Source organism: Lolium perenne, chromosome 3 (genome assembly GCF_019359855.2).
Source record: "Lolium perenne isolate Kyuss_39 chromosome 3, Kyuss_2.0, whole genome shotgun sequence".
In the NCBI taxonomy this organism is placed as follows: domain Eukaryota; kingdom Viridiplantae; phylum Streptophyta; class Magnoliopsida; order Poales; family Poaceae; genus Lolium; species Lolium perenne.
Genome location: NC_067246.2, coordinates 51,507,229 through 51,522,105, shown reverse-complemented (window position 1 = coordinate 51,522,105; position 14,877 = coordinate 51,507,229). Strand labels below are relative to the sequence as shown.

At 47.7% G+C, this 14,877-nt stretch overlaps 1 protein-coding gene and 1 long non-coding RNA gene across 3 annotated transcripts; one reads left to right on the top strand and one right to left on the bottom strand.

The window, feature by feature from the left end:
- Positions 1-1,783: 1,783 nt before the first annotated feature.
- LOC127341288 (uncharacterized) lies at positions 1,784-6,608 on the bottom strand. 2 transcript variants are annotated; one of them, XR_011754891.1, is made up of 3 exons: positions 5,726-6,608; positions 2,940-5,625; positions 1,784-2,669 (listed from the first exon to the last, which is right to left on the bottom strand). It is a non-coding gene; the product is annotated as an uncharacterized lncRNA (long non-coding RNA). The 2 variants fall into 2 exon arrangements; XR_011754892.1 differs by having other exon boundaries at positions 1,784-5,314; positions 5,457-5,625.
- Positions 6,609-10,868: 4,260 nt separating this feature from the next.
- On the top strand, positions 10,869-14,330 carry LOC127339257 (uncharacterized). The gene has a single exon (XM_051365130.1). The coding sequence runs from the start codon at positions 10,869-10,871 to the stop codon at positions 14,328-14,330; it is 3,462 nt and encodes a 1,153-aa protein (XP_051221090.1).
- Positions 14,331-14,877: the final 547 nt, after the last annotated feature.

Below are 14,877 nucleotides of genomic sequence, written 5' to 3'. Positions count from 1 at the left end.
TGACACCATGGTGACACCGTTGCTCGATCCATCAAGGGTCAAGGTTTTCACCTAGAGACGTACAACCGTGATGGGGCCAGAGCCGAGGCTCAACGAAGACGCCTCCAAGGAGGAAGATGGCGCCCACGGGCGTCACCGTCTTCGGCTCCGGGTAAATCGGCCATGGCTTTAGCCCGAGCCGTCGACTACAAACCCACACCAGCCACTCCACGAGCGGGGACATCAACGCCCACCCACCGTAGTACCACTTCACCGGAGAAGCACCGGAAGCCCGAAAGTTGGGACCTTTTCCTCGCAGGACCAAAGAGAGCCGAATGCGGGCCAAGTGGAGGTTAGGACAGCGCAGTCACTCGGCGACGCCGGTGAGATCAGCCATGGAAGAGAAGAGGAGGACCGAGGGAGCCCCTGCTCCGGTCCTGGCGGCAGCGAGTCACCCTAGACTGCGCTGGCACAACCCTTCTTCCCAGACCCTCCCAAGCCAGCGCACAAGGAAGCGGCCGCGCCGCCGGACCTCACAAGAACCCACCACAACAGCACCGTTGGTCCAAGCCGACCGAACCTACCTCCCATCGGCCCCAGATCTGACCATCTGCGCACGCCGAGGTGGCCTCTCCAGCAGCAGGCCGAGCCACACCGGCCGGATCCCGGATGGAGCCGCCAGATCCGCCGTCGTCCTCGCTCCCCTGCCGGCGCCCACGGCCAGGCCGGCCAGCAGCCACCCCCCTGGGCAGGACAAACACACACCACACGCAGGGACCCTTACCGCCGGAGCGGCCCGTAGAAGCCGACAAGACGCAGCCGACGCCCGTGAGGAGGCGATCGCGCCGCCGAGCTCCGCCGCCTCGACCTCGAGGAAGCGCCTCATCACGGCGCGCCGGCCCGCCGCACAAGGAGCCGTCGCTTCCTCGTAGAGGATCTCCACCGCCCACGGGAGAGGCCCCGCGCCACCTCCACACGAGCAAGATCCAGGGGCCCGCCGCCGCCGGCACCGCCAGGGCTTTGCCCGGCGGCTGACGCCGGCGGCGGCGGCGGGGGGAGCGGGGAGGAGGGAGCTGGGGGCTAGGGTTTGGGGAATCGCCCGCCCGTCGCCCGCGGGGAGCGACAGGTCGGGCCGAAACGTCTCGCCTTTAGACCTCCAGCAGCAGCTTATTTCCTGTCGACAGAATGCTTTCCCGTGAATGGATGATATGCAGAATGCTTCCCATGCTTGTAACATGTGGCTGGTTTCTCTGACATCCCAGTGTTAACTGTGCTAACTTGCAGTAACTTGATTTGGGTGCTAACTACTCCTACCATGATGCGTCGTTGAAACCTAGAGTCAAAATGTATTTTGCAGTTTTAATTGCGATCAGGGGTCGATACAATCGTGAACTAGTGGCATGTCCATGGGTTCAGCCACACATTTGTTTCTGATTAATTAGCACTAGCAATGGAAGGCGCGGCGGCACGCCGCGCCATATGATGGATGGTTGACGATATTTTTTGGCAGTGGTAAACATTTGTGGGTTATAGTTAATTTGTTTTGTCTATTTAGAATTGTGTGTAAGGATCTACTTGTGTGTCATTTTATTTTTATATGGTAGTTATATTTGTCAATGGGCTGTGGGATATTGTATGCTGCGTGTGTGGTTTTGGATGATGTGTTTGGCGACATGGACATATTCTAGAGGCATAGTGATAGAGCTTTGCAGCGTTTCGTGTTGGTTGTGTTTTTTTTTTTTTTTGCCTATGTGGCGTGCACCCATGAATGATACATATGTTCAAAAATACTTTGTGAAGCCACTGTTAAATGATTTGACCTGGTAGGTGCATCCATACAGAAGAACAAAGGCTATGTAGTACTGCAAATTTGCAATAAGTAATTACATAGCCCATGAAATTATGTGACATAAACAGTGCATGCACTACTAAATAATCGGTATTACATAGTTTATTTACTGGTCTATGTTACCTAAGAAGCACATTGAAGATAGCAGGTTCTATTTAATATAAAAATACATGTTACCTAAGCAGCACACTGAAGCTAGCAGGTTCTATTTTATATAAAAATACGGTGCAATTTTACTGACTAAAGCTCTCTAGGACTGGTGTGTTGCTGTTCTGGGTCTTGGAGACCTCAATTGTACGTTTTCCTCTTCCTCCAAAAGGACGCAAGTGTCCTACTCCTTTTTTTTTCTCTTACTGCAAGAGTTGTGGACTTGTTGTCTTCATGGAGGATATTGGGCAATTTGCTGGTGTACTCTCCATTCATGAGTATACGATAATATTGAGAAATTTAGGGCACCAGCTGTAAGTAACATGGAAGTGAAAATTGATTTGATCTACCAAATATGACAATTAAGCCCAAGGGATTAGTTGACTACACATAAATTTAGCTAAAAGGGTCGTTACAGTAATTGTACATGGATACTTAGATACTTGATGTCACGCAGGTGGATAATATTTTTGGTAGAATTGCATGGATACTTAAATGCTTGACACTATGGCGTGTTGGCAATGTTCCATACTACAGCGGTAAATAGACGAATAACACTTGACATGGTATTCTCGGTGCAGGTGCTGACAAAATGGATACCTCGATGCAGAATGTCTGTTTGATCGGTTTGGATACTCCGTTACTTCTCTCTTTCAGAACAACTTATAATCTGGAGCTGAGATTGAGGTGTTTTCTTCAAGGAAAAAAGTTCATAATTAGTGTCTTTGTTGTACAGAAACCTTTTTTACTCACGGGAGGTTTATTCCAAAATTAATTGCACAGTCTAACAAATGTGCCATGGTATAGAAGTGGCAGACAAAATAAATGATCATATTGAATAGATGAAGCACAGAATAGAACGGAACCTAATTAGTTCCACATGAAATCAACAGTGTAAATAAAGAGAGATGAAACATTTTAATTATCTGAATGCATGAAGCTATGTCTAAGTTCATAGATGTACCTGCAACCATGATATGATCTGAGGTGCATACTCTTACAGATGCTCCAGTACCCCCTGGTCTAAGATAATTGTAGTTTCAGTAGTTGCAACACCACTGTCGTCTAGTGCAAGTATTTACAATCTTTTTCTCCACTGTGACTCTCAAGACTCTTCATGGGAAAATACAGGTTTGGATAAATAAACACCTACCGTGTCCAGTGTCTAGCCTTAACCCTGTAAATATGAGAGAGGTTCCGTTGCACAACCCTGTACACTGATTGTTTTATTCAATAACATTATAGGGACACCAACCTTCAAAGAGATCTTCTGGTGTGGGAAATTACCAAGTTCAGCAGTACATGAATTTCAGAGGGTACAATAAACCTACGCCACCACAAGATAGTGTCACAACTATCAAATTCCCTTGCAACCCAAGGACCCTAGAAAAAACCATAGTCATTCATTGCGTCTGGTGCATTATTATTAGGTCAAACCATAGCACCTTGTGCTAAATAGGAAGATTCCAAATAATTTTCTGAAAATAAATCATAAACTGCATCAACTACAGTAGACAAGTGATCAGAGTTTGGTAGCAATGCCACAGCAGGAGGTATATATATGTAAGGAATGGTTCATGCTTCATTTGTGTTCAGTGGACACTAAAAACTATCAACAATCAAACAATGCATTGCAAAGTCCGCCGTACTAATTAAAAATAAACTTAAGAATCACATACCGTAGATTCAAAGGGATGCTTACATTAACACATCTAATGAAACATTATAACTATAAAAAAAAAGTAGTATCCTTTCGCATAGTTGAATTAGTATCACTTTTTTCCGTTTCAAGGTTTATTCTAAGCAAAATTCCAGAAGTCAGGCTGCAATGTTAAGTTCCAGTGATAAAATAACAATGAAAAGATATACTGAAATATGTGCAATTGTTTTCGTGAAGCAAGTAATGGCTGGTGCTGGCTGATGTGTACTTCTAGTGCGACCAACTCATGGTAAATTTATAAGTAATTGGGCTGAAATGTAAAGGTCTGTACCAAAAAAGAACCAGACAACTTCTGAGCGGAACTACTTGTAGAGCAAAGATAAAACTAATCGGAACCAAAGGACACAAATATAGTTCTTAGTGTGTTCTATTTCAAGGAATCTATGGCACATAGCCATGCTGTCACAAAATAATATATTGCATCAGTGTCTCAGGGGAATTGAAAGTAAGAGGATTTCTCAAAAGAAAAGACAAAACATGGCATTCATTTATATTAACTAAAATACCATGAGAGAATCAACACATTAATGGTGCTACGAACAACGCTGCACCTTGGACAAAAACTGGAATACCTATTTATTTCTAGATATTATATGGTCAAATCTATATTTTGAGTTTTTTTACCTCAGTGTAAAACCAAGCTGTCAAATAAAAAGGAATTTGAAGCATATGTTTGCCCATTGAACATTTAGCTGAGATGCTAAAACAGGAATAACGCAAGCAAGGATATGGAGAACCACTAATATTCCGAAAGAAACCTACTAATTACATATGAATGACACATACAAAGCATTCATCTTTGCCGCCCTGCAAAAAAGTGTATGATTACTCTTCTGTGATGTTACTTGTATAAATGGAACTGCAAGAGAGAGAAATGCGTAACAATTCAAGAATCTTCAGATTATCCTTTGGTACCACAAAATAATTAATTGCATCAGTGTCTCACGAAAATTGAAAGTAAGAGGATTTCTCCAAGCAAAAGACAAAACATGAAATTCAGTTGTATTGACTATAATACCATGAGAAAAGCAACACATTATTGGTGCTACAGACAAAAAATGGAATACCTATGGGCAAACTACTTTATTTCTAGATATTATACGGTCAAATCTATATTTTGATCTGATTGCAAAACCAAGCTGTCAAATAAATGCAGTTAGAAGTATATGTTTGCCCATTGAACATTTAGCTGAGATGCTAAAACAGGAATAATGGAAGCAAGGATAGAGAGAACAGTAGAACACTAATGTTCCAATATAATTACTAATTGGATGTTATTCACAATTCAAATGCAGTAAATCCACCACCAAAGTAAAATATTGTAGCAGCTCTTTTCGTGCAATGATCTTGATCTTAAAGGAACTTTTGGATGCCATCTAATTTTTATCATTAAATAACTAAATATATCAAAAAATTCAGAGGTACCGACACACTGAATGCACAAAAACCAATGCTCATGAAACATAAATGAACAACTAAAAATATCTGGAGGTTCAACAATTATATACTTACATGATATATGAACATTGCAATTTCCCTAGGCTGGCTCTTCCTTCATTTCATGATGTCTTCACATATTAATTTTCTGCTAGTTGCTTTCACGAGATTGGACCAGCTTACTGAACCATCAAATAAGTGATTAAAACAGTAACAAAAATAGAGTTTAAGGTTAAGTTGAGGGAGCAAAATGTAGAAAGGAAACAACTAACGGATGCACAAAAAGACAAATCCAGAAAGATGATTTTGGCAAAATAAACTCACACTGCTGCTCCAATGATGAGACACACGATTGGGTGCAGCTGGGGTGGTACATGCTCTGGGCGTGCCCTCCAGCTGCATCTGCAAGGAGGAGGTCCTCGGCCGGACGGACATGGCGCATCAGCCTTCAGTCCTTCACTCCAAACCAGCGGCCTTCCTTGGATCTCGTCAACTGAAAAAGAGCACATCCAGTTGCAACATAGGCAAGACCACTGACCATGGGCGTAAGCAAGTAAAGCCGAATCGAAGATCGGGAAAAGGTTAAAACGTACTGAAAGAACACAAACCAAGCCGGCGGTCGGCTGCACGACGGTGCTGGGCTTGATGACCGGTGGAACAGCCCACAACTACGGCTCATCTCCACCTACCCGCGCAGGGCGTCGGCTGGGGCAGCACGCACGATAGGCAGGCCGAGCACGCGGAGACGACCAACCGGCGACGGCGCCGGAGCTAGGCCGGCGGCCGGCAACCACGGAGAGCTCGGTTAGGGGAGAGCTCAGAATAGTTCGACAGAGAGATTTGGCAGGGAGGAGATCCGTCCACCACCACGAAGACGACCACCTAACCGACCATGCCGCCACACGGGTCCACAAGTAGATCAATGTGCAGGTCCCCTTACCATCACATCCAAATAGATCAACTCCGGGGCCTCCGCCCCAACCTCCTTGCACCTCCTAGCGGCCAGACGAAGAGCAGCTAGCGTCCGCCGGAGCTGATCCCAAAAGCTGCCGCCGCCCGATCTGAGCGGCGTGATGATGCAAGTACGCGCCGGTAGGATGCAGTCCACGCAGCACCGGCAAGGACCGCCCGCTGCAGGCCGGAACCCCGATTCCGGTTCCGTCCATCGCGCATAGGATCCTCGACTTCTTCGTTGTGCTCCATGCCTCGCACCACCGCCTCTCCATAGGTGGCGCAAACCAGACCTTCCCCTGCCTCCTTTGCTATGGATGGAGAGGGGGGCGAGGCGCAACCACCATGGCAGTTTCCGGCGGTGGCGAGGAGAGGCGAGGGGCTAGGGCTTGGCGGAACTCAAGCTTCTCGGCCAGGCAAAGTTGAGCGCGCCCCCGGAAGGTTGAGAGCACGGGGAGGCCGGTGGAGAAGACAGGGGATCGGTTGGGCTCGGGCATAGATCGAGATAGGAGAAGAAGATTCCTGAAAAAGGTACGTGGAGCGAGACAAAAAAAAATAAGGCAGCACAGATGCCGACAGGAGGGACATGAAAACCAGTTCGTGGGCATGGTAGCACCGCTTTGACTGCATGCCTCATAGCGGTCCAAAAACAGCTACATCCACTCAGATCATCACCCAGGTAAAAGAGAAGCAGTAAGAACGAACTTTGAAAATTCTAAGACAGCACCTAAACTACACACAGAAGGAACGCTGCAGAAATTAACCACCATAGAACCTACGTGTCAACATGTTGTTAATCCAAAAAAAAATTCAAAATTATGAGAAAAATGATGTTTGTTTCCAAATAGTATAGTAGTTATTAAGAACTGCTGAAGAACCCCGGTCAGCACAAAATAGGGAGAGAGAGAGAGAGAGAGAGCTCCGAGTTGGCAACAACGACGACAAATAATAGAGCGGCCCGGAACCGCGTGCTGACCGGGGTGGAGGCGAGCAAAGAACTTGGGGCGGTGGGTTTGTACCGACGCCATGGAAGATGGCGGGGCAGCGTCGGGGGCGACGATGGACCGACGGAGGAGAAGCTCGGGGCAGGGCGGAATGGTACCGCGCCGCTCACGGGCGGTTAAGCCAACGGTGAAAGTCATGTTGAGAGGCAATGATACCATCACGGCCGAGAGCAAGCTTAAATCCCGGTCACCCGAACCCAAAACCACTAGGCTGGTTCAAAATAAAACGAGTAAAAGTGGACACTTCTTTTGTTTGTAATCGTGCACCGTGAAAGCACTATCTTGTTGTTTGCCCGAATTCTCCCAAACGCAACCATGATCATTGAAACTATACACTAATGATCCTAGATCTTCCCTGCTCTGTTTCTCGAAGAACGTCGTATTATATAAGAGAAATTAAACCTAAAGAGAGGATAAAAAAAGAAACTCACTCAACCCAAAGGGGCTAGGGCGTCGATCTGAATAAGCCACGAGAAAACCGTCGATCACTCGGCCGTCATTCTGGGCTGCAAGCACTACGTGTATACCTACCTACCGATCGAAGAAGAGCCATGTTAACAGAGCCGAAGCAGAGTGTATGCTTCTCCCTTTATAGGGCTTGGAAACCGTCACGGGAGTGGAGATATTTCTACTAGCCGACCAGCTCATTCCGCACTAGAAATTACTGTTGTATACTTCGAACAGTATCTATCTAATAACCTTATGTAACATCTAAAAAATGATATAATCGCTAGGATGTTGGATTCTTCACCATCGAATATGATGTTTAGAAGTACGCACTTTCAACAAAGAAAAACTGAGTGAGGTATCGGTTCCGAAAACCACGGAGCATGGGCGACGAAGGCGATCGGGGCGATCTCGTCCCGCCACCGCCGCCGTCGGCCTATGTTAGTCCATCGATGCGCCGGAAAGCGGCGAGAGAGTCCCTGCGCGCCACGAGACGTATAGGGAAGGAAGATCCGGGGAGAGTCCAGCCCCGAGACGGCTCAGATAAGGCGGTGGGCGGATCCTTAAAACCCAACCTGCCGGGTAACATAGATCGAGATAACCAAATCAGCAGCCACACCGGAAGATTGGCCAACATCGCTGTGTTCTGCGATCCGTCTCGGCTCATGGAGGCGGCGAAGGGCGGCAGGAGGGGATCGGCGGGAGCGGCAGCGAATCGGGACGTGCGGGAGGCAGCGGCGGCCGGAGGCGGTGCGGACCGGCTCGACATGGTGCACGCAGGTGTGGAGCGTATGGGAAACCGCCAGAACCCCATGAAACCTGCAGGTCTCCTGATGGCGCCGCCGAGAGGTTGGGGCGAACAAGGGGGCCTCGGTGAGAGACCTACCCGCCCGAAGCTTCTTGGCGGCCCGTCGGCAGGCCCGCTGCCATGGCGGCCAGCGCTCCTGGAGCCACGCAACAAGGAGGTGGACGACGGCAACTGGGATGCTGGTGATGGGATGGATGAGCCTGGCTTTAGGCGGGGCGCGGAACTGCGGGCAGACGGGACCGTGAACATGGATGATGAAGCCTACCTAGAATTTGAGGAGGAAGAAGAAGTCAAGCCTGTACCGGGTGAACAAAAAACATGGGATCTGCTAGCACGGTATATGGCATCGTTCAAACCGAATACCACGGCTATGTTCAACCGATTCATTGATGAGGTCTGGCATCCGAGAGCTGGCATGGAGTACTCGGAGAAGGGGAAGAACTACTACATGATCACCCTTTTCTCTAAGGGAGATTATGATTTCATCATGAGGGGTGGCCCGTGGATTTTTAACCAGAATGCCCTCATCGTTACTGATCTGGATCCCGTGAAGCTACCTTCAGAGACGGTACTGAATTCTGTACCAGTGTGGGTGAAGATATATGACGTGCCATGGGGGAAGCAAGATAGGGAGTGGGGCATGAAATATGGAGATGGGCTAGGAGAGGCGATGGAAGTGGACGTGCCTGCCAGTGAACAACATAAGAAGGAATATCTCCGGGTGAGAGTTAAATTGCCGTATGACAGGCGCTTGCAGCCATATCTGACCGTCGGCGTGAAGGGTAAACCCCTGGAGAAGAAGAGGTATAGGCTGCAGTATGAACGCCTGCCGTACTACTGCACCCATTGCGGCTGTATGGGGCATAAGACGGACGTGTGTGAGAAAAAGCTCCAAGGTGGCCCGTCGCTGAACTATGATGCGCATGAGCTTCGCTGTAGTCCGCAAAAGAAGTTTGAGCACCGGCCACACTATGTTCCACCACCAGCAAAGAGAGGCTTGAGTTTTGCGAGTTTTGGCAGTGCGGAATCACACAAGGGAGGGGCGCGCCAGCATAGCCATGAGCAGCGTCGCGCAAGTGTCACACCAGAACGTGCGCCATCGCATGTTGAGTCCGCTGATGATAATGCTATGCCACCCCTGGAGGATGACCCGGACTATATTGCTATGCAAGCTGAGCTTGCAGAGAGGGAAAGACAGGTGCCAGTAGAAGTTGAAGAAAATCTGGTGGCAGGCGTGGATGCGATGCTTGTGGAACAGAGGTCGGATAGGCTACCATCAGCTTATGCAGGTGGAGGTGCGGCGGGACCGATTGTGGAGTTCCCGGATGAGGACGGTCAAGCCAAGGAGCAGAGCGGCCAGGACAACATGGTGCACATCACTATGACGGAGGACATGCTGTCCCGGCTACATCACATGCATGGGGGGAGTGTCTCATCGTCGAGAAGTGGCAGCCAACACCATGGTCCGAGGGCGAGCGATATGATCCCAGCCCTACAGGGTCTCTCCTCCCTGCAGGTGTCCTTCGGGTCTGTGAGTGACACGGTGATGGCGCCAGCTGATACGATACTAGGGAAGCGGGCAGCGGAGGAGGCAGAAGTCCAGGGCGAGCGTTTGGAACTATCTCTCGGGCTGGACTACGCAGGTCATGAGGCGGGTACTCCGCCAAAAAAGGGGAAGACGCGGGGTACACAAGTGAAGCCAGCTGAAACGAGCAAGCCACAGAAGGTGTACACAAGGGCAAAGAGCATGGCAGCCACCGGACATAAGCCATCCGGGAAACTGACGAGACCAAATGTGTGGTCTCGTCAGGAGCAATGAATTGCGTATCCTTCAACTGTCGGGGAGCAGGGAACAAACCGACAGTTAGAGAGCTTGTCACTATTTCCCAAGTTTGGAGTCCGCGTTTATTTTTCATTTGTGAAACTAGGCAAAGTACGAATAAGATGCGTAGGCTGCGTCATAGGTTAGGTTTAAAAGGTTTTGCTGGTTGTAGTAGTGATGGTCTTAGCGGTGGGTTGGCTCTTTTCTGGCATGATCAAATAAGTGTAGAGATCCAAGATATTAATGAAAGATATATTGATGCGTATGTGCGTGACTCTCCAAATGCGCCTCAATGGCGTATTACTTGTGTGTATGGTGAACCTCGGGTTGAGGACCGTCATCTTATGTGGGATAAACTCCGAAATCTTAAAGTAGATTCCAATCTTCCGTGGCTGGTCTTGGGTGACTTTAACGAAGTGCTCTGGCAGGAGGAGCACTTATCCTGTAACCCACGGCCAGTTCACCAAATGGACGCTTTCCGAGAGGTTTTGTATGAATGCAATCTAACCGATCTTGGTTTTTCAGGTGTACCATATACCTTCGATAATAAAAGGATCGGGAGAGCTAATGTCCGGGTTCGCCTCGATAGAGCTGTGGCGTGCCCGGAGTGGCGAGACCGCTATGCTGATACAAGGGTGCTACATCTCACATCACCTGTCTCGGATCACTGTCCTATCCTTGTGCAATTGGAGCAAGAGGTGCGTATGCCGCAGAGACAGGCCAAGCGCCAGTATGAAATATTATGGGAAAGGGAGGCTGATCTACCAGAGAGGATAGCTACGGCATGGGGGGAAGCGGGGCAGAAAAATGACTTGGCTGATATTATGCAGGGCCTAGACCGGGTGATGTCTACCTTACAGACATGGAGCAAACGTAAATTTGGTAACATTTTGAAGGAGTTGGACAAATCAAGGAAACAACTAGAGGCTTTGAAGATCGCAAATGCAGACCAACGTGAAATACGCCAAGCTACAGACCGGATGAACGAGCTCTTATATAAAGAAGAGATGCTCTGGCTCCAACGCTCTCGAATAACCTGGTTAAAGGAGGGAGATAGGAACACAAAATTTTTCCACCAGAAGGCGGTCTGGCGGGCACGTAGAAACAAAATCAAACGACTAAAGGACAGTGAGGGCGTTTGGAAAGAAGCTCCGTCCGACATGGAAAGGATGGCTACCTCATATTTTAAGGAGTTGTTCACTCGCGACCCCTCGCTAAATTCGGATAATCTGATTGCCTTAACCAAAGAAACGGTGACTAATGAAATGAATGATTTCTTGTGCAGAGACTTCACGGATGAAGAGATAGGCGACACCTTATTCCAAATAGGCCCTCTGAAAGCTCCAGGGGTAGATGGATTCCCGGCCAGATTTTACCAACGGAATTGGGCCACTATAAAGGAACAGGTCATAAACGCTGTTAAGTTATTTTTTGCCACTGGACATATGCCGGAGGGTGTCAATGATACTGCTATCATTTTAATTCCGAAGAATGATCAGCCGGAAACATTGAAGGATTTCCGGCCAATAAGCCTCTGCACAGTTATATATAAGGTTATTGCGAAATGCATGGTTAACAGGATGCGGCCAATACTGGGAGATATTGTCTCTACTAATCAAAGCGCCTTTGTTCCAGGGAGATTGATCACTGATAATGCACTGGTGGCCTTCGAATGCCTGCACTATATTGAGCATAATACAAATATGAATAAAGATTTTTGTGCTTACAAGTTGGACCTGTCCAAAGCTTATGACAGGGTGGATTGGGACTTTCTGAAGAAAGTGATGCAAAGGATGGGTTTCTCTCGCCGATGGGTGGATTTGATAATGTCGTGTGTCACCTCGGTGAGTTATAAGGTAAAATTTAACGGGAACCTCCTGGATTCATTTTCTCCTTCTCGGGGCCTCCGACAAGGTGATCCTCTCTCTCCATTCCTCTTTCTATTTGTTGCGGACGGTCTATCAACACTTCTACAAAACGCAGTTGATAATAAGGTCATTGATCCGGTTAAAGTGTGCCGTAGGGCGCCAGGCGTGTCCCACCTTTTATTTGCAGACGATAGTCTACTCTTCTTCAAAGCACAGGGGATACAGGCACAAAGCATTCTCCAAATTCTGAATGTCTACGCCTCTAGTACGGGACAGCTCATCAACCCCGCAAAATGCTCGATAATGTTTGGAAGTGCCTGTCCTTCTGATCGGCGGGCTGAAATAAAGCAAGTGCTCGGAATACAGCAGAAGACGTTTGAAGCAAAATATTTGGGGCTGCCAACGCCTGATGGGAGGATGAGCAAGGATAAATTTGAGAGTCTGCAGGCGAAGTTAGCCAGATGTTTAGTAGAGTGGGATGATAATCATAAATCACAAGCTGCTAAAGAAGTCCTTATTAAATCCATAGCACAGTCCATTCCAGTGTATGTGATGAGCGTTTTTAAACTCCCCCTTGGGCTATGTGATGAGCTCACTAAGATGATAAGGCGCTACTGGTGGGGAGCGGAAAATGGGAAGCGGAAGACACACTGGATTTCTTGGGACATTATGATGCGACCAAAGAATTATGGGGGAATTGGGTTCAGAGACATGCGCCTCTTTAACCAAGCTTTGCTGGCTCGACAAGCTTGGCGTTTACTACAGTTTCCTGATACCTTATGTGCACAAATTTTAAAAGCTAAGTACTATCCTAATGGTGTTTTATTGGACACGGTGTTTTCAGGGAATGGATCTTCGACATGGCATGCAATTGAGTATGGTCTGGAGCTGCTCAAACAGGGGGTCATATGGCGAGTTGGGAATGGAGCACACATCAGAGCCTGGAGGGACCCATGGATCCCAAGAGAAGGACGTCACCAGCCACGCTCAAAACAAGGAAGATGTCGGTACCGGTGGGTGGCAGATTTCCTGTTGGCAGATGGATCATGGAATATGGAGCGTCTGGAACAATATTTTACCCAGGATGATATCCAGGACATTATACGCATCAAACCATCAAGAAGGAATGAAGAGGACTTTGTGGCTTGGTTCCCAGAGAAGAACGGGCTGTTCACAGTTAAAAGTGCATATCGGTTTGCGCTTCACAGAAGTATGATGCAGCAGGATCGAGGCGCCACAAGCTCTCGACCGGACGGGGCTAGCACAAGTTGGAAACTGATTTGGAAATGCCCAGTCCCGCCTAAAGTCCGCACTCTGGCTTGGAAAATCTGTCGGAATGCTATAGCAAGTCAAGCTAATATGAAGCGCAGGGGTATGGCAACTATGGCGGTGTGCCAAATTTGTGGCCGAGAGGACGAGGATTCCATCCACATTTTCCTTCGATGCCCGCATGCACAAGGTCTATGGCGAGCAATGTCGGAGGAATGGAACCTCCCGAATATTGAGGTGCTACGCCCGGAGGGACAGAACTGGCTGATGAATCTACTCCACGCCTGCTCGGAAGATCAGCGGGTGAAAACCCTTATGACACTGTGGCGGATATGGCATGCGCATAACGAGCTCACGCACGATAAACCCTGCCCACCCATCGAAGGCTCGAGGAGGTTTCTAGTAAGCTACCTTGACTCCCTCTTATTAATCAAACAGGCCCCAGATGCGGATATAGTAAAGGGGAAGATGGTGATAGATCAACAGCGGGGCTTTCAGAGGGACTCCCGGACTGAAAACAGGCGTCAGGAAGCGAAACAGAGATGGCTGCCACCGCCAAGCGGCCACGCCAAGTTGAATGTCGACGGAGCTTACTCGGCTGATGGAAGGGCGGGCATAGGTATGGTACTGCGGGACTGTCAAGGAAAGGTCGTCTTCACGGCGTGCCGACAAGTGCTGAACTGCCAGGACGCCCTAGAGGCTGAACTTCTGGCGATCGAGGAGGGTGCCAAGCTCGCTCTACTCTGGACTCCAATGAACTTCATAGTAGAATCGGACTGTTTAGAAGGTATCAACTGGATTAAGCAGATCTCTCCAAATGGCTCTGCCCATGCTTTTCGGATCAATGCTATTCGTGATCTGTTAAGGGAAAAAGAAAACAAGCTAGTTAAGATTAGTAGGGATGCAAACACTGCAAGCCATGTGCTTGCCCAGTTAGGTCGGGTTCAGGGGAAAACAGAGATGTCTCTGGGAGCTCCCCTGCCAGAAATAGCTGATATCATTGTAACTGATTGTAACCCTGCTGTTTAATAGATTCTCTTTTCCTCGCAAAAAAAAAAAAAAGAATATGATGTTTAGAATATATGTTGTTGGTGTAAGGCTTGTATTATGGAATTCTTTTGCTACAACGTTTGGTTTTGATCCAATTAATGCAAGGGTTTGATGAATTTTGTTGGAATCTAAATAAGAATGGTAAAATATATGTGCAAACATTAATGTAGCGAGACATTGCGGTTGATAATAACAAAAAAAACTGAAAAATAAAAATTATGTTAGAGACTAATTTTTGTGTGCATGTTATCTTCGTAGAGGTGTAATCCTCACCAAAGACAACCATGTGAAACACAATTGACAGAGAAGTGCAAATTGCGTAGTCGCCAGCAACTTGATAGACCGGTCAGTCATCCAAATAGGTTCTATCTTATACCCTCCATGTAGGGTTGCTAATATATTCGGTAACTGGCTAAATTCTGTTGATCATAGGTTTGAAGTACTTATTAGGATGTGAGCGCTTGCCGTTATATGGCCTCTGTAGCTATTTAGAAACAATAAGGTTTTTAATGATTCTTTTCTTATG

Bases quoted from the DNA above. Each gene is read 5' to 3' on its own strand.
- LOC127339257 (XM_051365130.1), top strand. From the start codon at position 10,869: ATGCCGCAGAGACAGGCCAAGCGCCAGTATGAAATATTATGGGAAAGG.